Raw genomic sequence first — 24,250 nt, forward strand, 5'->3', positions numbered from 1 at the left:
GGAAAATATCACATCTACAAATCTTTTTCAAAGATAAGAGGATCCTTTACAATCTTTTAAGATAAGAGAATCTAATCTTTTTAGGATAAGAGGATCCTTATAATAGTCTATGTACGGTCTAGACTAATACAATGCAATTTTTTAAGGATGAGAGAGTCCTAGTAATAGTCTAAGTACGGTCTAGACTAAAACAATGTAATAATGCTCAATCTAGAGTTCTACCAAACTCTAGATCATGAACAATTACAACTTGAAGAATAAATTATTATCTAACAAGGAATGTCACCTAATTCCTTATGGTAAGTGCAAAATGATGATATGAACAATGAACGCTCTTTAAGAGGGCTCCTTAGACACTCCTTGAAGTATTAGGTGAAGAGTGTGGAGACGTGAATGGTTGAGTCCTTGCTGAAGATGATTTGAAAAATATTCTCTTGAACTTAGGATAATTTTTCACTTTTGGATGATTTGATTTCTCACAATAAAGCTCTAGTTTGAATGGTAGTTGGTTGACATTATTGAAAGAAAATATGACTTTTATAACATCATTCATTTAGCCAAAAAGTTGGTGAAATGAATAGTCTAATGGCTATATTTTTTTATTTAATGGATGACCAGTCAATATGACCGTTGGAGTCTAAAAGATCCGTTGAAATTTATCGGTTGATTATTGGTCGATTGAAAAGTGCAACCGACAGGTTATTGGTTAATCGATAATCTATTGGCATCGATCGAAAAACTTTCTATGGGTGATGGTTGCATGTCACCTGTTTTCCTAGTCTATTGATAACAATGACCTTCAAATCGTTTGCTCTGTTTTCACTTAATAGTCTTTGAGCACTTGTTCACTAGTCGATGTCCATTGTTCTTAGGAGATATTGATGGGATATTTGGCACCACCTAGGGTAATTCTAGATTGATGATATGCATGTGAATGAAATGCAATATTACAAAATGCATAATGTGTACTAATTTAGACTAGGTGCATTGATCTTCTTCAATTGACTTGGTCCTTGAATTCTTTAATCTTCTTTGCATCGTTGTTCTTCATATATCTCTTGAGGATCTTCATCTTCTTCACTTGATCATGTTTTCTCTAAATGATTTTCTTCAATCTTCAATCTTCATTTGTGATTCAATATTCACATTAAGAATATGATGTCAGTACTTTTCATGTGTTTGTTAACATCAAAACTAATATATGGAGAAGGGCATTTCCCAACAGAGAAATAGCTTATCAAGTTGTTTAAAGTGGAAAATATGATTGCATAGCTGTCCGAATGAAGGATGGGAGAGAAATTCTGTACTCAAACCTAGGGGACCTGCTGTCCAAATGCGCTTAGTCCAATCACACGATAGGAAAAAATGCCAAACGGATTCAACACAAGATCCACAAAAAAAAAATACAATAGGGATTGATCTAACTCGATTTTGATATGATAATTTTTATTGGAAGTCCTGCATTTAAAACATGCCAAAAGAATATTTTAAATTTTGGATGCAAAGGAATTTTCTAGTAAAAATGTCACCACACTGAGTTCTTAGAAACTTTGGAATGGCATTTAGAAGGAGTTAGAAATTTCGTGGCTAGTTTAGTAATCTACCGTCATTGGATAATAAACATGACCACATTAGCAATGCAATGCACAAAAATAGAGGGCAACAAAGAATAAATTAAAGAGAGAGTCCATTGATTACCTATAAGAAATTTAGTAATTGGGATAGATGAGATATGCCCAATAGAGAGGGGAGACAGACTAAGTCCTAGGATAGATGGAATCCAATGATCTTCCCAAAAAAAAAACAAAGAAGTTTTCTCATCACCAATATTACGAGACAATGGACTTTAAATAGGGAGAGTCTAAGCTATACTATTCCAGGGGTATGATCCTCTTTTAGCTATAACTTTAGGATCTAAGATGGAGTGATGGGGAAAGTATTTAGCCTTCATTATCTGAGCCCAAAGGGTGTTACTGTCAGTGATCAATCTCCGTCCTAACTCGAGAATTAAAGCTTTGTTGTAGATTTTAGCCTTTCGAACCCCCAAGCCTCCCCTCTCAGTTGGGGGAACATATTTTATCCCAAGCAATAGGGCAAGATTTCTTACAAATTACCATTCCGAAAATTGAGACATATTGAATCTATACTTTTACACACTTTGAGAGGAAATAGAAATCAAGACATAAGATAAGCTGGGATGGATGCTAGAACAGATTGGATAAGACCTTTTCGACTTGCAAAAGAAAGTTGATTAGTTTTCCAAGAAGAAATCCTATGCTTCATTCTTTTGAGCACAAAACCCAAATCCTTAACTTTTGATCTTGAATGAATTAGGTTTGTGCCACGATAAAATATTCTTTTGCTTCTTTGATGCTAATCAAGGAACTAAGATTCCACTTCTCAGAGGATGACATTATTACTACAAAAAAGCCCCACTCTTGTCAAAATTAATTTTCTGTCCTGAAAGGTTTGAGAACAAATCTAACATCGCTTTGATGGTTAGAAGGTCATCAACTGATGCTCTACAAAAAATGAAAGTATCATTGGCAAAACAACAAATGTGAAATTTCAGGAGCAGACCAGGTCACTTTAATGCCCTAAAAAGTCCTAACTCTCTGTAAGTAGATAGCAATCAGGAAAGGACCTCCATAGCTATGATAAAGAGGTAAGGGCTTAAAGGACATCCTTGACGAATACCTCTTTAGGCTTTAAAGAAATCAAAAGGGCTACCATCAATTTTAATGGAAAAAAGAAGTGGCAGAGATAAGATTGTTGACCAGATTACTCCATTCATTACCAAAAGTTTAATAGCCATAAAACCTCCTTTTCCTTTTTATGATTGCAATAGTAAAGTATCTCATTGGCAATCAAAATGTTGTCTAAAATTTGGTGCCCAGGGATGAAAGCACTTTGAAAGGGTGATAAAAGGGAAGGGAGGTGTCCCTTAAGATAAGAAGCTACAATCTTAGCCACAATTTTGTAGGATACATTACATACGCCGATTGGTTTAAAGTTGGTAACTCGAGTGGCATCCTCCTTTTTTGAAATCAAACAAAAGAGGGTATGGCTAGTACCATGGGGAAGGGATAGACCCAAAAAAAATCTGTTACAGAAGACAAAACATCCAAGTGTACAAGGTCCTAAAAGTTTTGAAAAAAACAAGTCTGAAAACCATCAAGACTTGGGGATTTGTAAGAGGAGTTATAGTCGTTGGTTTTGGAGCTGGTGGAGAACAATGAAGGGTATTTCAGACCTCCAACAAATAAGAGAGGAGAAGAGAGCAATAATGACCTTTGATTGGTGGGAAAACTTTCTCGCTATTTAGTATTTTTTTTTTTGGTAAAGTGTTTGTTTTGGTAAAGAAGTTTCTCCCTATTTAGTAATTCGATTGTCCAAAGTGCACCTATGGACCTTGGTCTATTGCATCTATCAAATAAAAGAGAGGAGATACCGATCGTTACCTTCGTAACGTGATATCCACAACGCAACGGAAGATGGATTGTGACGTTCTTGATCAACAACCGAACAAATACATTACAAGCAGCAAGAGGGGTGAATAATCTCCTTTGCGGTAGTGTTCTCATCAAGTGATTGAGATAACTCAATCCTCCATATTCCAAGACCAGATGCAATAATGCAATCCTTGGATACACACTCACAGAAAACGAAGAGAAAGAGTGAGAACCGAGGGAGGAAGGAGAGCCGTGAGATGGGGAGGAGGCTGCAGCAATCTCAAGTTGTGTACCGCCTCCCTCTAATAATTGGAGACCACCATGTGGCCCCTTCTTGTAGCCCAAACCTTTGTGGGCTTGTGGGTCCCATCGCTGCCCCAAGTGGGCGCCCGACCCATATAGGGTAACAGTATCATATATTCATATCCCGTCCTGTTGGATTTGTTTTTAATGAGAAGGGTTTTTTTGGCTTTTGGGGGTAGTGGGGTTTTAATAGGAAGCTTCCTTCGTCAGACCAGTAAACAGCTCTCGTGCTCAATTGGTCGCATCATTTCTTCTCTGCCTGTCATGAATACAAATACCAAACTTTTCTGACATGCAAGACGATGTCAGTCTCACAAATCATTGCGGTGACGTGCTATTGTTGTGGCCGCTATTCTGTAGCAGTAGCAACAACAGTTCGCAGGCCCTGTGCCAACTTCCACTCTCTAGTCTCTATCTAGAATCTAACAACCCTTATCTTGAAGAAACCTATTAAGAAGGAGAAGAGTCCTTACTGATTAAATTCTTGAACTGGCATAGCTGTTCTTCCTTTCTTGCTTGTTTGAGGATTTATGTGCTGAGGTCTGTGTCAGGTCGAAGAAACAATGGCGACAGAAACGACTGATCAGGAGCGACCCAGTCTTTCCTTCCTTGGCAAGGTGTGTTGATGAAATTGAATTCATTTGGTCCATTTTTTTATGGGCTCAAAGATTTTTGCGTTTCAGAGGTGTATCTACTTAGTTTTGATTCATTGAAGGAATGAAAATGTTTGAAATGTGATTCTTCTCTTAGGGGGAAAAATCTTCTGGGGAGATTGACCCTGAAAGACAGCCTCTTGCTGAGGGGAATCGTCAGGCCAAAAGTTATTCTCTTCTTGCCGCTGTAGTACCGTGAGTGTTATTTCCTGCTATGACCTTTTTTTTTTCTCTAAATTGTTAATTTCTATTTGAATTGTGATCTTTTGACGGGTTTGCATAATCATTAAAAGTCATAGATTGTTATTTTTTGTGTGGTATACTAATCTAGTTTCTTCAATTTGGCTTCCCTTATCTTCCTGCTTCATTGTTATGAAAAATGCTTTGGTAAACTCAACTTAGGGATCGTTAATCAGAAGTGTTGTTAATTGGTGTAATGAAAGAAGTGGATATGGGGTTTTTAACATGGCCTGTTTTAAGGGGAAAACTTTTTTTTTTTTTTTTTTTTGGGGGGGGGGGGGGGAGGGTAGGGTGGGGTGGGGTGGGATGGGGTGGGTGGGTGGGAGGGAGGACTGAGTACAATGATGTAATGGAAAAGGCTGGTTAAGGAATCAAGATTCCCATTTACAACAACAACAACAACTCAGCCTTATCTCAACTCAATGGGGTCAGTGTCACACCCCACTTCCCACAACCAGGGTGGTGTAACTAGGATTCATACAAGTACCCCAACATACCTAGGATCCCAGAAGTAATAGTTAGCCCTCACAGTCCATAACCCAACACAACTATAATCGAAACAGCGGAAATAGAATTTATAGGAATAAATCAGAGTGTGGAAGCTAAATTCGTGATAAAATATATATAGCTATGTGTGAGTTACTTTTTAAACGTCCAAATTCTTCAAATAGACATAAGTTGTAGTTCAATACAAATTATTACATCACAAGGTATAACTGAAAATAAGGTTGGGGCCAAGTCAACCAGAAACATAAAAAACTGTAATTAAAGAGAGTATCTTGAGGACCTTATCCTCTATCACAGTGCCCCATAGGCACACTCATCACATCCATAGTTGGCTCCGTGTCCATTGGACTCTGGAACCCAACAATCGTCTCTATGATCAACCATATCCATACTATCGTTGGTGCCCACCGGCATAGCATGACCTGCATCAAAATCTAATAAAGAGGATTCTACGTGGGATGAACTTCACTAAGCCCAGGAAGTGAATTAGAACACACAAACATACACAAAAAGTCCATGAATGCAATAGCACAAGATGCATGTATTTATTTTAATTAGGATAAATTACCGATCACCCTCCCCTTGGTTTTGAAAAACCTCAAATCACCCCCTGGTTTAGACCCCAAAATGACTAATTAGTCCCTAATGTTAGTTTTATGCTGTTAAGTGATGATGTTAGCCAGTTAAACAAATTTAAATCCCTAAACTACCCTTGACCAGTGTTGATTTACGATTTTACCCTTGCAACTAAAAACCCCAAATTCATCTTCTTCCTCACACCTGCAACTCAATCTGGAAAGGCTTTATGACCTGCAACTAAAACCCTAATTCGATCCTCTTCCTCACACCTGCAACTCAATTTAAAGCCCGTCGGTCATCGTCGGTTTCCGCCGCCAGTAAGGTTAGAGAGAGAGAGAGAGAGAGAGAGAGAGAGAGAGGGAAAAGACAAGCTTTCAGAGTGGAAGAAGCCGATGACAGAGGATATATAGTTTTCTGGGTTTTGAAACTTCAAGTTTTATGGGTTATTTCTTGACAGAGGTTTTCGTTACCGTATCAGTTTTTGGGTTTTTCATATAGTTTTTCTTTTTTCTTTTTGGAACTTCAAATTTTAATTTCTATGAGCTATTTTAGCTCTCTGTGGTTTTTGTTGTTTTTCTTTTTCCTCTGCTGTGACTTTGAACATGAAAATCATTTTTGCCCAGTTATATATCCTGTGTAGTTTGAAGAAAATTGGTCCTTTTTTTTTCCATTTATTTCTCGCCTTTGCTAAGAATAAGAGCAATAGGGTGAGGAAGCGACGACAAGGGATTTCTCAACGGCGAACTTAGCGGGGGAGGCAAGTGGAAAATTTACTATATTTGGGTCTATCCCAACTGCATCTTCTTCTTTACCTCTGCATAGCCTTTCGGCAACCATATTGGCTGCCGTGTTCGGATCGACGTTCTTTATGATTATCAGTAGCAGTATCTAAATTTGGTACCCGGATCTTAATCATTTGTTGATTGCTTCAGAGCTACTTTGAGATCATTAGGACCTGGGAGTAGAGAACAGCTACAGATGGGTTTTCAGGTGAAATTTAATTATTTAACCGGACAAAAATTGAAGTCATTACTGTTTTGAAGTAAAGGGGTCATGAGATCTTTTTTTAGTTCTTGGGTGACTGGGGTCATGAGATTTCTCTTTTACCTTCGTTACCCGATCGTTTGATCCCCTATTTTGAATACCAAACCTACAAATATGTAATTCGATCTCGACTTGGGGCATCTCATGATCTCATTTGTATAAAAGAAATGATTCCTTTAGATGGGAATGAATCGGTCAAGATCTTTTGTTTGAAAACCGTTGGTTCCATTAATAATGAAAAATGGAGCTGAAAAAAAGGGTTAGAGAAAGAGGAGATGGAGATTGGGAGAATTGGAGAGGAAGGTGACTGCACTTGTGTCCCACAACGTTGCTTTGCAGCAATGTTCTTTCTTCGTCTGCTTTAAGCCTTTAACATCTCTCGTATTCCCGAGAAAAAACCAGAGCAGAAACAAATTTGAAAGTCTCTAAAATTTCAAATCCTTCCCTAGTTTCTCGAATCTTTATTTTCACAGAGAAAACTGCTTTTCAGCACCGGAAAACCGGTTTTACGGTTTGGGATCTCTTCTGATTCTCTTCTCCTTGGGGTTTAAACTACTCTTTCAGAGTGGTAGCGGCGGTGGCGCCACCAGAGTTGTAGGAAAGGGGTGGGGTATTTTAGGTTGAAAATGAAGGAAGGGTAGTATTGTAAATTTAATTCTATTGTTTTAGTACAAGGGTAAAATAGTCCTTTCACACCAATATCTAAAAGCAGACTAACACCGTTACTGTAGAGGGGGTAATTTGAGTTTTTTCAAAAACCAGGGGGTGATCTGATTTTCGATTGAAAATCAGGGGGTGATCGGTAATTTACCCTTTTAATTATTATCCACCTAACAATCAAATGCCTAAGTTTGGATCTAGTGCTACTGCAACACCTTAGGCAGCATCCCTGATCCCAAGAACGGTGGAAATCAATGATGTCAACCCAAGTTGCGATTGGAAGCCTGCAACACCAGACTCACCATGAGATTGTTCGCAAACCCTCGATATAACCCTAGCTCTCCTTCCGTACTGGAGCTCTCACATAGCATTTTTCGAGTTCGAGAATGGTATTCTAGTACGTCGGACATAATCATCGGTTATCCAACACCTTATCCCCTGTTGGCAAGGGGTGTAGCATTGGAGATATTTCAACCTAACCATTATGCATCTACATAGATGAGGGCGCATGCGAATGCGTAAACCCATAGGCCGGGGCCATAGTACCAGTATCCCGTCGGCCACACTATCCACCCGTCTCCTATGGCATACACAACCACATAAAAGTACGAAAAATGTGGTACCAAAGGCATGGTTGGTCCGTTACAAGCCCTTGTCCAACTGATGCAGCTCTAAGAAGGAAGAAGAAGAAGAAGAAACCCTGAACTTAGGGTTTGAATAGGGAGCCGTTGGTTAGGATTTATATTTTTCATACTTAGTTATTTTTCTGTTTTTTAGATTGAACCGGTTTAGAATTGGTTGCATCCAGTTGGTTCAATGGGTCTAATTTAAGTGAAGTGTTCCTATTGGTTAATAGGTTCTTATATCTTATTGGCTAATATGGAATCTTCTTTTAAGTTAGTTGTTTTAAGTTAGATTCTTTTATTTTAAGTTAGTAGGGATAGTTAGGATATTTTATTAATTTAAAGTAGTAATTTGAATGTGATTAGATCCCTTCCACGATTTAAGTGAGGAGGAGGTTAGAATGTATTAGGATTTGGCCTTAGGCCTTTATTATAAATACAGTGGATGGTGGGAGGCTCCCCCACATTGATATTTGAATAAAAAAAAAGACTTTCTGCTGCTGGCTGAGTGCTACTGCTGTTGCTCCTTGGAGTGTTGCCTTGTGGATCTATCAAGGACGAAGGACGGGTGGATTTCCTGTGACTCCTTACGCTGTGACGGCTGGGAGGTTCTCTTTGTGAAGGTGGCTCTATCCTTCAATGTTAGATTTGCTGCTGTGGATATCTGCTGTAAGTCTACATTTAAATATTTGTTTCATTCTTCTTTCCCTCCATTCGATCCCCTTTAATTTTCTGTTTTAATCTCATAAACCCTAGTACTCTAAATTCTGTCCAGCCATATCCTATCATCAAAATCCCTTCAAAATTCAGACATAGCATCCTTATCCCAACCCTTTCATTCGATCCAGCTTTGGGCTTGATCAGATCTGTCCAACCCTAAAGTTCCTCTTCTCCATTAAACCTTAACAAACCCTAAATTTCTGTTTAGACATATTCAGCCATCAGAAAACCTCCCTGCTGCACCCGAACCTTCCCCCTAGCCCCTTTAATACTCGACCTCAGCCCCAGCCCATAACTCCAACTCAAAACCCTAGTTTAGTAATTTTTTCCTAATTCTAAAACCCGAAACCCTAACCCTAATTCTACAGAAAATTTAAACTGATCCAAATCCAATTATTTTTATCCCATAATGACCACCTAGACCTGCCTATTAAAGCCATATAAAACCCATTCCCAAATTCCCATCCTAAACCCTAAAATTTGCCCTAAATAGCCCCTAATCAGCCCCAAACAGCAGGCTTGACCAGAACTTGTTTTTACCTGGCTCGTAGTAGGATTATCTCCTATTCTAGGACTACATTAACTTGGTATCCGAGCCATGGATCAGCATGGTAATCAAGTAGTAAATCCATCTGCAGATCCTATGGCTGCTATGTTGGAATTGTTCCAGAAATTTACTGCTGATCAGAAGGCTACAACTGATGCAATCATGACTAGATTGCAACACTTGGAAGGACAGAGAATCCTTCCTGATAGGGACAGCAACCTGCCCATAGAAGAGGACAGGTACCAACCCCATTCAGTGATACAGAGACTGCCTGACAGAGATGGGAGCCCCAGAGATGACTATAGGGGTTATAGAGATGGACACATAGGTCACAGGGATAGATTCAGGACTGACCGAGATGACAGGGATGATAGAGATTATAATAGAAATCGTCGGGACAGACCTAGATATGCCCGTGAACCTTCTCGGGAACACAGAGATCACCACCGAGGCTACAGAGACTGAGATAGAGAAGACCGGGACAGAGACAGAGGTCGCCACCCTACTTTTGAAGAGTATATGAGGTCCTACTTTACTGGAGACCAGGGTACTAATCGACGACATACAGGCAACCAAAAGGTGAAGCTTGAGCTGAAAGAATTCGATGGCAACTCTGACCCCCAGGTATTTTATGATTGGCTTGCTGCAATGGAAGATTATTTCGACTGGTATGATCTATCTGAAGAAGGGAAAATGAAGTTAGTCCGTGCAAAACTTGCCGGACCTGCACGTGAGTGGTGGAGAACTGCTGAACGAGAGATGGACTTTAATGGTACTGCACCCCGCACTTGGGAAGACATGAAATATGACCTGAGCAAGCAATACTTACCAAGGCACTTTAGGTCTCAGTTGCAGGATAAATTCAACTCCCTCCGCCAAGGAACCATGACTGTAATTGAGTACATGAGGCAATTCGATGCTCTTTCTTCTCGCACTGGCATTAGGGAGGAGGGCATCCAAATGCTTTCCAGGTTCAGGTTGGGTTTGTCAAGTGAGATCAATAGGACAATTGGAGTGGTTGACGTTGCAGACGTTCGAGATTGTTTTGAGAAGGCCTTGAAAGCAGAGGAGTTATTAGCTTCATGCAAACAGTCGGGTTCTACTTCCAAGCCGGCCTACATCAACAATAGCACCTCAAAACAAGGTTCCTCCATAGGCAGCACCTCTCGCCCTGTTCCCCCACGTGTGGATGATAAGGGCAAGGCTCCTATGGGCCGAAATGATCCCTTCACTTGCTACTACTGCCAAGACAAAGGACACATTGCTAGGGACTGCCCACACAAGAAGAAGCCTATCAATGTAGCTGAAAAGGAAGAAGTTCAAGGTGAAGATGAAGACCAAGGCGTAAATCATATTCATCCACTCCCTCCTGATGATGGATATGATGTGACTAACTATTTGGATGATGATGAGTTACAAGGTGTTCATGTCATACGTCAAGAAGCTGCTGTCCAGCCAGAATTGCAGCCTTCTTCATCCTCCAAAGAGCTGCTTGTTAGAGTTTATATGTTGTAAGGGTATTTTAGGGACTAGCTAGTTTACTAGTTGCCTTATGTTGTAATTCTCTTTTTTCCCTTTTACCTCCCTAGGGAGGAGTATGTAATTTGTTCTATTCTCATTAATGAAGTAATATAGGTGTGTGAGAGACATTCTCTCATTGACACAACTTTTCCACCGAATTCTCTTCCTCTCCATTTCTTCATCTTCTTCTTCTGTTCGTCTTCTTCTTCTATCTTCTTCTTCTTTCTTACCTTACATCCATTACCTAAATCTCAACTTGGTATCAGAGCAACCTCAGTTTCTGGTTTGAGAGTCGTCCTACAAGCTCTCTTCCTCCTTTCCCTCTCTTTCGAACCCTAGGTTATAAAGGGGTTCCAAGGAAGAGGCTGATATGTGAAAACTTTGAAGAAATCATGCCATATCTCTTGATGAAGCCTATGGAAGCACTAAGATAGGTCTTCATGTGAAGACTTGGCTGTTTGAAGCCCAAATCAATGAAAGACAACCCAGAATACTGTTCTGTGAATAGTAACCCGAGAAATTACTGTTCCTTTTTCTGAAACAGCCCTTGTTCTCCCTCATCTTGGCTTTGTTGAAGCTTGGACCTGGCCCATTGGAGTCTCCCTAGGGTCCCCTTTCAAGCCCCCAAAACATTGGTTGCAAAGGAGGAAAGCCCAAGGTCTGCAACTCACTTTTTATGCTGCTGCCTGCAGCTACAGTAACTCCGCCTGTTTTGGGAAGTTTTTCTTGTTTCTCCTTCATCCAAGGTCAGTTGGAGATGAAATCAGGTCCTGTGGAGTCACCTTGGAGTCTACTTTCAAGCCTATATAGGCTCAGCTAGTGATATCTAGTCCTCGTTTTCTGCTACTCCAAACTGTGATGCTCTATAATGCTGCCAGTTGTTGAAATAATGACTGTTTTGTGATATACTACTGTATTGAACCTATTTGATGGGTTTTATTTGCTGAGTTATATTGTTTCAAGATTATGGGTTGTTTAATAATGGATAGAAGGTGCTATTGGTGAAGAAGGGGGCTACCAACCTAGATGGTATGTGATACTTTCAGCTGCTTGGTGTTGGTGAGGTGTGTTGTTTGAGTCTCTCGTGTTGTTGTATGATGCCATTACACTTTGAAGCATATGGTGGAATTGGATATTGTTGAAGTATTAGCTTGGTTTGCTACCTGGACTGCAATTACCAATGTTTGAAATTTTTTTTTTTGGGTTGAGAATATACTCCCCATTGGATTTGAGTATCATTTCCTTTTCTTTGTTCATTCCTACATTATGTTAGCTCTTGGTGGAAGAGGCCAGGGTCCAACCCAAGAAAATGACAGAGATAGGTTCCGTTGTGACCACTGTGGGAAGTTTGGACATACGCAAGAGAGATGTTGGACACTTCATGGTTATCTCCCTGGTATACCAGGCAGTATAAGAGGGGGAGCCAGAGCATGCACCTTGTTGACTGAGGATACACCAATGCGACCTCCATATGGACTACAAACAGACACTGGTGTACTGCCAGCTTCCACTTTACAGGCCTCTACATTTGGCTCTTCTACTACCTCTATGTGGGTCATTGACTCTGGAGCCACTGACCATATGACCGACATATCTCAGTGTTATGACTCTTACTCTACCTATTATGGTCAGGAAAAGGTTAGAGTTGCTGATGGTTCCTATTCTTCCATTTCTGGTAAAGGTAGTGTCCGTGTTACTTCATCTCTCTCTCTTAACTCTGTTCTACTTGTTCCTCAGTTTCATACTAATCTCCTATCTGTGAGCCATCTAACCAAATCCTTGAATTGCTCTGTTACTTTCTTTCCATCTCATTGTGTTTTTCAGGATTTGGTGACAAAGAGGGTAATTGGCAGAGGCCGTGAGGAAAAGGTTCTCTACCTTCTTGATATAGGTCCATCATGTCTTACGACTGCTCAATCATAAGTATGTGGGCGTAATGACAATAGTAATGTTGACTTTGTTATGTTGTGGCATCAGCGTTTGGGTCACCCTTCTTTTGGTATTATGAGAGCAAAATTACCCCACCTGTTTTCTTCCATTCCTTCTTCCCATGTGTTTAAGTGTGAACCCTGTTTATTTGCCAAACATTGTCGTTCTCCTTATCCTTATCATGGTCATAGATCTGATGTTCCTTTCCATATTGTGCACTCTGATGTTTGGGGACCATCTCCCACTACTTCTCTGTCTGGCTATCGTTATTTTGTTTCCTTTGTTGACGACTATTCCAGGTCCACTTGGATCTACTTGATGAAACAAAAAAGTGATGTTTATGATGCTTTTAAAAATTTTTATCAGTTCATTTGTACCCAGTTTCATACTCGCATTCAAATTGTTCGTTCTGATAAAGGGGGGGAGTATATGTATGGGGGGCTTCAACAGTTTTTTACTAATCATGGCATTATCCATCAAGTTGCTTATGTTGACACCCCTCAACAGAATGGGGTGGCAGAAAGGAAAAATCGCCATCTGTTGGAAATCACTAGGAGTCTCCTGTTTGGCATGCATGTTCCTAAGACTTTTTGGTGCGCAGCTTCTTCATGCTGCCTTTTTAATCAATCGCATGCCCTCTAAACTTCTTGGCTCCAAATCCCCTATAGACTTGTTGTCTCCTCAGACTTCTGCTTTCTCTCTTCCTCCTAAGGTGTTTGGGTGTGTCTGCTATGTCCATGTCAATAAATGTGCTCGGACTAAGCTTGACCCCAAAGCAGTCAAATGTATTTTTCTTGGATACTCCTCCTTTACCAAGGGGTATAAGTGCTACCATCCTTCTTCTAGAAGGACATTTCTCTCCAAAGATGTTACCTTCTTTGAATCTATTCCTTTCTTTACTTCTTCTCATCATCCTCTTCAGGGGGAGAATAGTGGAAATGAAGAGGCTGCTTCTATCCCTTTCTATCCACCTTTGCCTACTTCTCCGTTTATGTTTGATATTGGGAAACACAAAGAAGGGGCTGTTGTTGATACTGATACTCATTCAGGTAATGATGCTAGCAATGAAACAGAAGGGGCTGTTGTTGTTGAAAATGGTTTTGGTAATCAGAAAGATTACCACATTACATACAAAAGAGGTGAAGGCTTGCATAATACAGGACAGAAGACCTGCCAAGAGCCCTCTTTGGATCCTCATCCTGAGCTCCACCGACCTCATTCAGGTGATATCCCTCCTTCTCCCTCTGATTTAGACCTTCCGATTGCTATTAGAAAAGGAAAGAGAGCTTGTACTAACCCTATTTCCCAGTTTGTTTCCTATGATGCTCTCTCTCCCACAAGGCTTGCTTTCACTGTTGCTCTTTCTTCTGATTCCATTCCCAGGAATCTCACTGAAGCTATGTCTGACCCAAAGTGGAAGCAAGCCATGTTTTAGGAAATGATGGCTCTTGAGAAGAATGGTACTTGGAAATTAGTAGATCTTCCCAAGGGAAGAGTCCCAGTCGGATGCAGGTGAGTTTATACAATCAAGTATAGGTCTGATGGTGCAATTGAGAGGTACAAAGCAAGATTGGTAGCCAAAGGTTATAGTCAAGTGTATGGGATTGATTATCAGGAGACATTTGCTCCTGTAGCTAAACACAATTCTATTCGGGTTCTCTTATCATTGGCAGCCAATAGGGATTGGCCCCTATTCCAGTTGGATGTGAAGAATGCGTTCCTCTATGGTGACTTAGAGGAGGAAGTATACATGCAGCCTCCTCTTGGCTTCAAGTTCCCTTCAGCTGAAGGCAAGGTGTGTCTCCTCAAGAAGGCTTAATATGGTCTCAAACAATCTCCAAAAGCATGGTTTGAGAGGTTCAGGCAGGCTATTCTGAAGAATGGATACTCTCAAAGTCAAGCTGACCATACCTTATTTACTCGGCGTGGTAATGGTACCATTACAACCCTTATAGTCTATGTTGATGACATTATTGTGACTGGTAATGACAGTGTTGAGTTAGCTAGACTGAAGTCCTACTTGGCTTAACAGTTTGAGATTAAAGATTTGGGTCCCTTGAGGTATTTTTAGGGAATTGAAGTGTCACGGTCCAAGAAAGGCATCAGCATATGTCAAAGGAAGTTTGTTCTTGACTTGTTAAAAGAGATAGGGATGTTGGGCTGCAAACCAGCGAGCTCTCTTATTGAGCAAAATCACAAACTAGGAGAAGATTGTGGTCCCCCTCTTGTTAATGCAGGGAAATACCAGAGATTAGTGTGGAAACTCATCTACCTGTCTATGACTCGCCCAGATATTTCTTATGCAGTGGGAGTTGTGAGTCAGTTTATGCATGCCCCCAAGAGTGGGCACTTGGATGCTGTATACCGTATACTTAGATACTTGAAGCCCTCCCCAGGGAATGGACTATTGTATGCCAGGCATGATCACCGAGGATAGAGGGCTTACAGATCTCGATTGGGTTGGATCCATCTCAGACGGAAGATCTACTTACGGTTATTGCACATTTGTTGGTGGTAATTTGGTTACATGGAGAAGAAAGAAACAACCTGTTGTAGCTAGATCCAGTGCAGAGGCAGAATTTAGGGCAATGGCACATGGAGTTTGTGAACTTATATGGCTGAAGCGATTAGTTCAAGAGTTAGGGTTTGCTGCAAATGATCCTATGCGGCTCTATTGTGACAACAAGGCAGCTATAAGCATTGCTCACAATCCGGTACAACATGATAGAACTAAGCACATCGAAGTGGACCGGCATTTCATCAAGGAGAAAATAGACTCCTGCTGTATTTGTACTCCTTTTGTGAAGACATGTGATCAATTGGCGGACATCTTTACCAAGGGGCTTTCTTCTCTCCTGTTTGGTACCCTATTATGCAAGCTGGGAATGCATGATATTTATTCTCCAGCTTGAGGGGGACTGTTAGAGTTTATATGTTGTAAGGGTATTTTAGGGACTAGTTAGTTTACTAGTTGCCTTATGTTGTAATTCTCTTTTTTCCCTTTTACCTCCCTAGGGAGGAGTATGTAATTTGTTCTATTCTCATTAGTGAAGTAATATAGGTGTGTGAGAGACATTCTCTCATTGACACAACTTTTCCACCGAATTCTCTTCCTCTCCATTTCTTCATCTCCTTCTTCTCTTCGTCGTCTTCTTCTATCTTCTTCTTCTTTCTTACCTTACATCCATTACCTAAATCTCAACTCTGCTCCCGCATACAAGCTTGAACCATCCGCTGAAGATGAACTCAAGAAACTCGATCCTGATCTGGAAGACCATTCTGTGATCTCCAGCCATTCATCGGGGATGAATGCTTTCAAGACGGGGAGAGTTGATGCAACTCCAAGAAGGAAGAAGAAGAAGAAGAAACCCTGAACTTAGGGTTTGAATAGGAAGCCGTAGGTTAGGATTTATATTTTCCTTAGTTATTTTTCTGTTTTTTAGATTGAACCGGTTTAGAATTGGTTGCATCCAATTGGTTCAATGGGTCTAATTTAAGTGAAGTGTTCCTATTGGTTAATAGGTTCTTATATCCTATTGGCTAATATGGAATCTTCTTTTAAGTTAGTTGTTTTAAGTTAGATTCTTTTATTTTAAGTTAGTAGGGGTAGTTAGGACATTTTATTAATTTAAAGTAGTAATTTGAATGTGATTAGATCCCTTCCATGATTTAAGTGAGGAGGAGGTTAGAATGTATTAGGATTTGGCCTTAGGCCTTTATTATAAATAAAGTGGATCGTGGGAGGCTCCCCCACATTTAGATTTGAATAAAAAAAAAAGACATTCTGCTGCTGGCTGAGTGCTACTGCTGCTGCTCCTTGGAGTGTTGCCTTGTGGATCTATCAAGGACGAAGGACGGGTGGATTTCCTGTGACTCCTTACGCTGTGACGGCTGGGAGGTTCTCTTTGTGAAGGTGGCTCTATCCTTCAATGTTAGATTTGCTGCCGTGGATATCTGCTGTAAGTCTACATTTAAATATCTGTTTCCATTCTTCTGTCCCTCCATTCGATCGCCTTTAATTTTCTGTTTTAATCTCATAAACCCTAGTACTCTAAATTCTGTCCAGCCATATCCTATCATCAAAGTCCCTTCAAAATTCAGACATAGCATCCTTATCCCAACCTTTTCATTCGATCCAGCTTTGGGCTTGATCAGATCTGTCCAACCCTAAAGTTCCTCTTCTCCATTAAACCCTAAAAAACCCTAAATTTCTGTTTAGACATATTCAGCCATCAAAAAACCTCCCTGCTGCAGCCGAACCTTCCCCCTAGCGCCTCTAATACTCGACCTCAGCCCCAGCCCATAACTCCAACTCAAAACCCTAGTGTAGTAATTTTTTCCTAATTCTAAAACCCGAAACCCTAACCCTTATTCTGCAGAAAATTTAAACTGATCCAAATCCAATTATTTTTATCCCATAATGACTCCCTAGATCTGCCTATTAAAGCCATATAAAATCCATTCCCAAATTCCCATGCTAAACCCTAAAATTTGCCCTAAACAGCCCCTAATCAGCCCCAAATGGCAAGCTTGACCAGAACCTGTTTTTTTTTTTTTTTGGTGAATAAAAAATTATATTACCAAAGCCCAAGGGGGGGCGAAAAGGAGAAGAGAACCGAAAAAAGGGGGGGGGAATGTGCAAAAAGGGGAACACGGGGGGGGGGGGGGGGGGAGAGCAGATCCCAGGCCCAACTAAGTGGGGGAGAGGGATCTTAAAAGAGCACTATCTAAACCCCAGGACACAACAATATGCCTGTTCCTTGGGGAGTCCAAAACAGCCTTGGTAGGAAGAAAAGTTAGCTTAGTGGAGACATCCCAGAAGATGGCTTTCCAAATCAAGTCAAAAGAGTGAGATTTGGAGGTCCATCTCCTAAGGTTCCTCTCCATCCAAATGTGGTAAAGAGAAGCGCAAAACACAAGCTTGCCAATAGTGTCACAGATCGAGCATCCAGGGTAAGTCATGACCAGCCAAAGCCACTCTCGAGCGAAAGGGAGATGTCTCCTACTGCGAGGCCAGATAAACGAAAGGGTTTTTTTCCAAATGGTAGAGGTAAAGGGGCAAGCAAAAAAAAGGTGGTCAATGTCTTCTGAACCATTCCAACAGAAGATGCAAGATGTGGGGACGTGGATTCTGCGGTGGGAGAGGAAGGCTTGGGTAGGGAGGCAAAGGTTAAGGGTTCTCCAAGCAAGGAAGCTATGTCGAGGGATGTGGCCTTTGAACCAGACTAACTTATGCCATAGGACAGTAGGGGCTTGGGTTCTGACTAGATTCCAGGCGGATCTAAAGCTGAAAAAGCCATTAGTGGAGGGGAGCCAAATAACCTTGTCCGAGTGAGCATGGCGGGAGGGAGGGAGGGAGGGAGGGTGGGGAGGGAATTCCAGATCAAGGAGAGGGCGAGGGGGTAGGGGAGGGGGGGGGGACCAGGAACCCTAAAAAATGATGGAGGAGAGGGAAGCAGACTTTGGAATGCCGGAGGAATAAATTGTTCTGGCTCCAAAGAAGTTGTAGAGGACACCAAAAGGATGCCAGTGGTCAAGCCAGAGGGAGGTGGAGGATCCATCCAAGATGGAAGAGGAAATGGCTCTAAGGGCCAGGGGGCGGAGAAGAAGGATCTTGCGCCAGATCCAAGAAGAATCCACAAGGACGGATACAGTCCAAATGGAGTCATTCCTGAGGAAGTGGGAGTAGACCCAATGGACCCAAATGGAGTCATGCTTAGAGGAGATTTTCCAAATAAGCTTCAAAATACCCGTGGTATTGGAATCACGGATACGGCGGATGCCCAGACCTCCTTCGGATTTTGGGAGGCAGATGGATTTCTAGCTGAGAGGGTAGAGGAATCTGTGGGATTCTTTTCCTTTCCAGAGGGAAGCACAGAAAATGGCTTCCATAGCTTTGATGGTGGCTTTGGGAAGGGCAAAGATGCCGCACAGAACCTGTTTTTACCTGGCTCCTAGTAGGATTATTTCCTATTCTAGGACTACATTACCAGCCTAATGCAAGATGCAATTCTAATGACCACATGGCAATCACGAGACCGGCATTACCCTCGGCTCCCGGATCCCATTCCACATGCATGATACACATCCACCATCAATATCACCAAACCAATATGCCAACAGCCAAATAAACCTTTCATATGCCTTGAACAGTAACGAAAATAATATGACAGCAATGATATGCAAACATGTATGATGCCTATCATGTCAAAATTCTCTAGCATGCATGGTGATGCATTTAATCAAACCCAATGCATGTATGCAACAATCAAAACTAAAAGCATCATAAACACTTCGTAGATAAATCAATATCTAACTCACAAAATCTTCATAGTCTTGGAGAATCAATCCCGCAATTCGCTTCCCAAAGGTACCCGCACGGCCTCACCGGGGGTTTGAGTTAATCCTAATTAGTAAACCATAGAAGTGTAAATTAATTACAATTAACCTAAGAAAATACCCCCAAGGTGTCCCATAATTAACCCTTGGTTTGGCCCAATAGGGTTGGGAGAAAACTAGGGCACAAAGGGCATGAAATAGGGGCAACAGTGCCTAAAATAGGCAGGGGTGGCTGATGGCGATCTGCCGCCTGGGACCATACTACCCTGGCCAGATTTGCTGTATTTACAGCCTGGTTTGGTTGCTGGCCAACCCAAGCTTCATGGCAGCCCAAAAAATGATCCCCACACCTCCAATTAGGTCTATTAACCTCAGAGACTAAACCAATTGATGGGGGAGGGTTTTGGTAATAATTTCAAGGCTTGGAAGCCCAAATTGGATCAAGAATCATAAATGGTTTATAGCTTAGGCATACCTAGAGCTAGAGGAAGTATAATAGTGTCTAAAACTTCAATCGGATTACTAATTAGATCAACCACCGAAGTAATCTTGGTTTTCCCAATGAAAACCCCAGATAAATTCTCCAAATCAAACCCTAACAATGGAGGAATTGAATGGAATAGAAAGAAATCAGCAAACCTTGAAGATCTAGGCCAAGAGGGGATGGAGTGATGGACCAGCTGAGTTCATTTGCTTCTCCTCCTTCAGCTCCTTCCCACGAATTTGGCAAAGTGGCTGAGCAAATAGGGGTTTTAGAAGCTGATTTCAATTTATAGATAGGCTTTACTAAGGCCTGTTTGGATGGTCTATGGAAATCCCAACTTAAAACTGATTTAAAACCACATTAAGACAATTTAAATCCCTCTCCATGGTCTCACAAAGTATGAAAGGATAAGGGAGGGTCTCATAGCACCTAGGGTTATCATAGGTTTGGTTAGCATCAAAGCCAAGTGGGTCCCACAGCACAAAGATGCTGTTTTAGGCATTTTTGAGCTAAGGGGCAGATGGAGCAGCTGATAGGAGATCTGCCGCCTCCCTAGGTGGCTGATACAGCTGAGAGGTATTAAGGGTATCCCATGGTCAGCCAATGGGTCCAGTTCAAGCCCTGTGAGGTCCTGGGCTTCAACCAAGGCTGTGGTCCCACCCAAAAATGTGAAGGGGCTGCCAAGATAGGTCTAGGACTTCCCCTAAGTGGTTGGACCATATGGTTTGGGTCACTTACCATGGGTCAAGGGTAGGTCTAGGTAAGGTGTGGGTGTTGTAAATAGGTTCAAATTAGGCCCCCGGATTTTGGGCACGAGTGCTACAGTCGGCCACATGGATCATTGCCCTCCAATTGAGGTCATACTTGATACAAGGCCTAGGCTATGCATGTCTTTACTCACCACTTCTCTTAAGGCCATTTTAGGTTTGCACTTGGCTCTTTTATTTTATTTTTTGATAGGTAGGGGGGGATGTAGGATGTGAACCAGAAGACTTGAACTCAAGACCTCCTGATAGCAATGGGCCTTTACGCACCACTAGCTACCAAATGCGCTATGCACTTGACCACCACTTGGCTCTTTTAGTTCCTTCAAACAGAATAAAATCACTCTTTTGTAATGGAACATCCAAAGGCCTCCGTTGAAGAAGGACATGCCACCTTAAACAACAATCTTGTAGCTTATCATGTATCAGAGAAACTCCGAAATCAGCTCTTATATGATCATTTTTTACTTTATCCTTCCTAGTTTTGCCACTCATTGATCTCAGCATCCTCATCTCTGCTACACGGAGTTTATCTAGATTATGCTATTTATTGCCCAACATTCCATAGCTGGTCATATGACTGTCCTATAAAACTTTTCTTTTTTTTAAAGGAATATGCCAATCACACAACACCCTGGAAGCACCTCTCCACTTCATCCATCCTATTTTACTCTCTGTGAAACATCATACTCTATATCACCTTCTTTATTTATAATTGTGCTCATATACCTAAATTAATCACACTTTGTGGAATCTCCCTCTAATCAATTTTCACCACGTCATTATCAGTCCTAGTGTAACCAAATTTACACACCATATACTTCATCTTCGTTCTACTTATCTTAAAACCTATTGATTTCAAGGTTGATCTCCATAACTCCAACTTGGTGTTAATCCCTTCTTTTGTCTCATCCACCAAAACAATATCATCGGCAAAAAGCATATACTAAGGAACCTCATCTTGAATGTCTCGGGTCAAATCATCCATGATAAGCGCAAACAAATAAGGGGTTAAAGCTGATCCTTGATGTAACCCAATTGTAATTGGGAATTCATTTTTTTTTGCTAAAAGGTCAGCAAAAAGTATATTAAAATATAATAGTTACATGATTAGAGTCCGGGCATACCCAGACTCAACAAACAAGGGCTTAATAAAAAATCCAAGCACCCCACGTTCGGCATTGCCATCAGCAGGAGCCTAGACTTTAACCAAAATTTTTTGACCTAGGAATTCTCCTTCAGCATTGCCATAAGAAGATCCTTAAGTCAAAAACATAGACAAGAAAAACATTCATCATCTTATAAATCGAAATCTTGATCATTGTTGGGCATCCCAAATTACATATGATTATATGAAGGGTGAGAAATCCAAGATTCTGAATTTCTAGAAGATGCACAGTTTTTGGCAATACAGTCTACAACCGAGTTCACCTCTCTATAGCAATGTGTAACATTCGAAGTGATTGAAGAGAGGTAAAGTAAGAGGTGGTGCCAGAGCTGCAGACAATTTCATGGAATCGATTGAGACACAATGCAACAAATTACTGACTTTGAATCATATTCAATCCAAGTATTGGTAAAACCTCGATCCTTGGCAATTTGAACACCAACCAAGAGAGCTTGGGATTCAGCTATGAAGTTTGTAGTAATCCCCAAGTACATTGAAAAAGATCTTAAAGGACTACCATCTGAACCTCTGAATATTCCAGCTGCTCCTGAGTATGGTACAAAATTTCGCGATATATCGTGAAATTTTGGTAATTTCGGTAGGGCCGAGACGAGATGTGAAGGCGAAACCAAAAAAGACAATTTCGACGATATTTCTTAACATTTCGGAACATTTCGGTGATATACCGAAATATCGCCGAAATGTTACAAAACACCTCACGTGACTCATTAAACCATGGTTATAAATACCATATTTCACCAGCTAACGGTCGAAATATCGACCGAGAGCTGGGCAGAAGCTGTTTTTGGGTTTTTTTTCTTTGTTTTCTACTCTTCCAACTTGGATTCTAAGCATCTTCCAACTTGTTCTTCATCTTCTTTGAAGGATCGTCGCCAAAAACACGTTGGAAACACCTCCTAGCAAGATTGTGAAGGATTTTTCACTATTTAAGGTAATTATTTTTTCTCTAAAACTAATTTTTTTGAAAATAGTATATTGAATACATGTTGGATGGTGATGATATTAATATATGTTAGACACCGGAGGTTGATCTACAACCTCACAGTGTCGAATTTTTTTTTCATATGTATATTTTTTTTAATTTTCTGGTTTTAAAAATTGATTTTCCTACAACTAAAATAGGAAAAAAATTAGTGGTAATATAACTTAGATGAGGATCAATTAAATATATGTTAGACACCAATGGCCGATCTATGGCTTCACGGTGCCGAACTTATTTTTCTCCCCATAAATAATTATTTTTATTTTCAAAAATTAAGAAAAATATTTAAAAAATAAAAAAAAGAAATAAATTGAAAAATATGAGTTTTAGGTTTGAAAAATCATGAAAAAATATGAAAGTAATTTCTACATGTTTTGAAATGCATTAGATATATATTATGTTTAATAATTTTCGGTTTTGTTGTGTTAGTTCAATATTTATATTACAATTATATATAAAAAATTGTTTTTAATTTTGAGAAAAATATAAGGGTTAGGGGAAAAATATTAAATAGCTATACAATTGTTTTAGTATTCTAAAAGTCTCAATTGAAGTGCTTTTATATTAAGTTTTTAATTATTTGTTTACTTACATTGCAATAAACAAGTATTATTATGGAGGATCATGAAAGACAACGTGCAAAGGGCGAGCAAAAGGTAGGGGAAAGTAGTCAACAAAGGGGGCAGAGAGAACAGAGAGAACAGAGGCCAGCCAGCCAGCCAGCATAGGGGTGACATTGCATGGTTACATGGCACTCCAATTCATAGTTGTCATGGCGTCGCCATGGCGTCCTGGCGCTGGAGAAGCCTGCATGGCGACCTATGCCATGGCGTCCTTCTTTGATTTCTTCTTCCTATCTCTCTTTCCCTCTTCGATTTCTGCCTTCCCTCTTCGATCTCTTCTTTATTTCTTCTTTCCCTCTTCGATTTCTTCTTTATTTCTTCTTTCCCTCTTCGATTTCTTCTTCCTGTCTCTTTGTCTCTGTTTTGCAACTAAGAAGTCGCCAGATCTGATTCCAGGAATTAAATACTCCTTGCTTAGTTGATTTCTGTGATGAGTTCTTGCTGGAATTGATAGAACATGATGTGGCGATGCTTTGCTTGAAGGTTTAGACTGGACCGAGAAGAGTTGAAGGAGTTATCTCCTTCGTACTTTGCCTTTTTCCGTCCCAGGTTGAAATCCGATCGTGGGTTATTACAAACCCTTATTTTTTCCTTTTTCCTAAAGTACCCTTCTCTTCTTTTATTCCCCTTTGTCCATAATTTACACATCCCTCCAAGTTTACCCTTAGTCATTAAATCAAAACCCTTTTATGCCCTTTCTTAGATTTTGCTTAATTACAAGATTGCCATCCTTAAAACTTGAGAAACAATAGAGAAAAAATAAAACATGGCTTGAGTATACATCTATTAAAACATTAAAAATAGAGAAAATAAAAAATAAAACATGGTCGACATGCTCGCCATGGCAACGCCATGGCGGGCGACATGTCGATATATCGACGTGACACCCCTCCACCGACTTGGATCGCCGTGACGCCGTGACAACTATGCTCCAATTGATGGGGATAAGAGAAAATCCCAATGTTACTATTGTCACATGTAGTTTTTGGGAGGTGGGTCCAATAGACTTAAACAACATCTGAATGGAGGATCTAAAGATGTTGTAGGTTGCCACATGACACTTGTGCAAGTAGCTAGGGAGATTGGTGAGA

The 24,250-nt window shown here is 40.6% G+C and overlaps 1 protein-coding gene across 2 annotated transcripts in view; it reads left to right on the forward strand.

Annotated features, from left to right (window-relative positions):
• Nucleotides 1–4,186: 4,186 nt before the first annotated feature.
• The window catches only part of LOC122664622 (D-xylose-proton symporter-like 2), a 114,404-nt gene continuing 94,340 nt past the window's right edge, over nucleotides 4,187–24,250 (forward strand). The window contains exons 1-2 of one of the 2 annotated variants that reach the window (XM_043860523.1): nucleotides 4,187–4,372; nucleotides 4,506–4,603. In XM_043860523.1, the coding sequence (XP_043716458.1) occupies nucleotides 4,319–4,372; nucleotides 4,506–4,603 (152 nt within the window). In that variant the 5' untranslated portion in view covers nucleotides 4,187–4,318. The remainder of the gene's footprint in view (nucleotides 4,373–4,505; nucleotides 4,604–24,250) is intronic. The other variant, XM_043860522.1, reaches the window with a different exon arrangement.

This window comes from Telopea speciosissima, chromosome 6, assembly GCF_018873765.1.
Source record: "Telopea speciosissima isolate NSW1024214 ecotype Mountain lineage chromosome 6, Tspe_v1, whole genome shotgun sequence".
In the NCBI taxonomy this organism is placed as follows: Eukaryota; Viridiplantae; Streptophyta; class Magnoliopsida; order Proteales; family Proteaceae; genus Telopea; species Telopea speciosissima.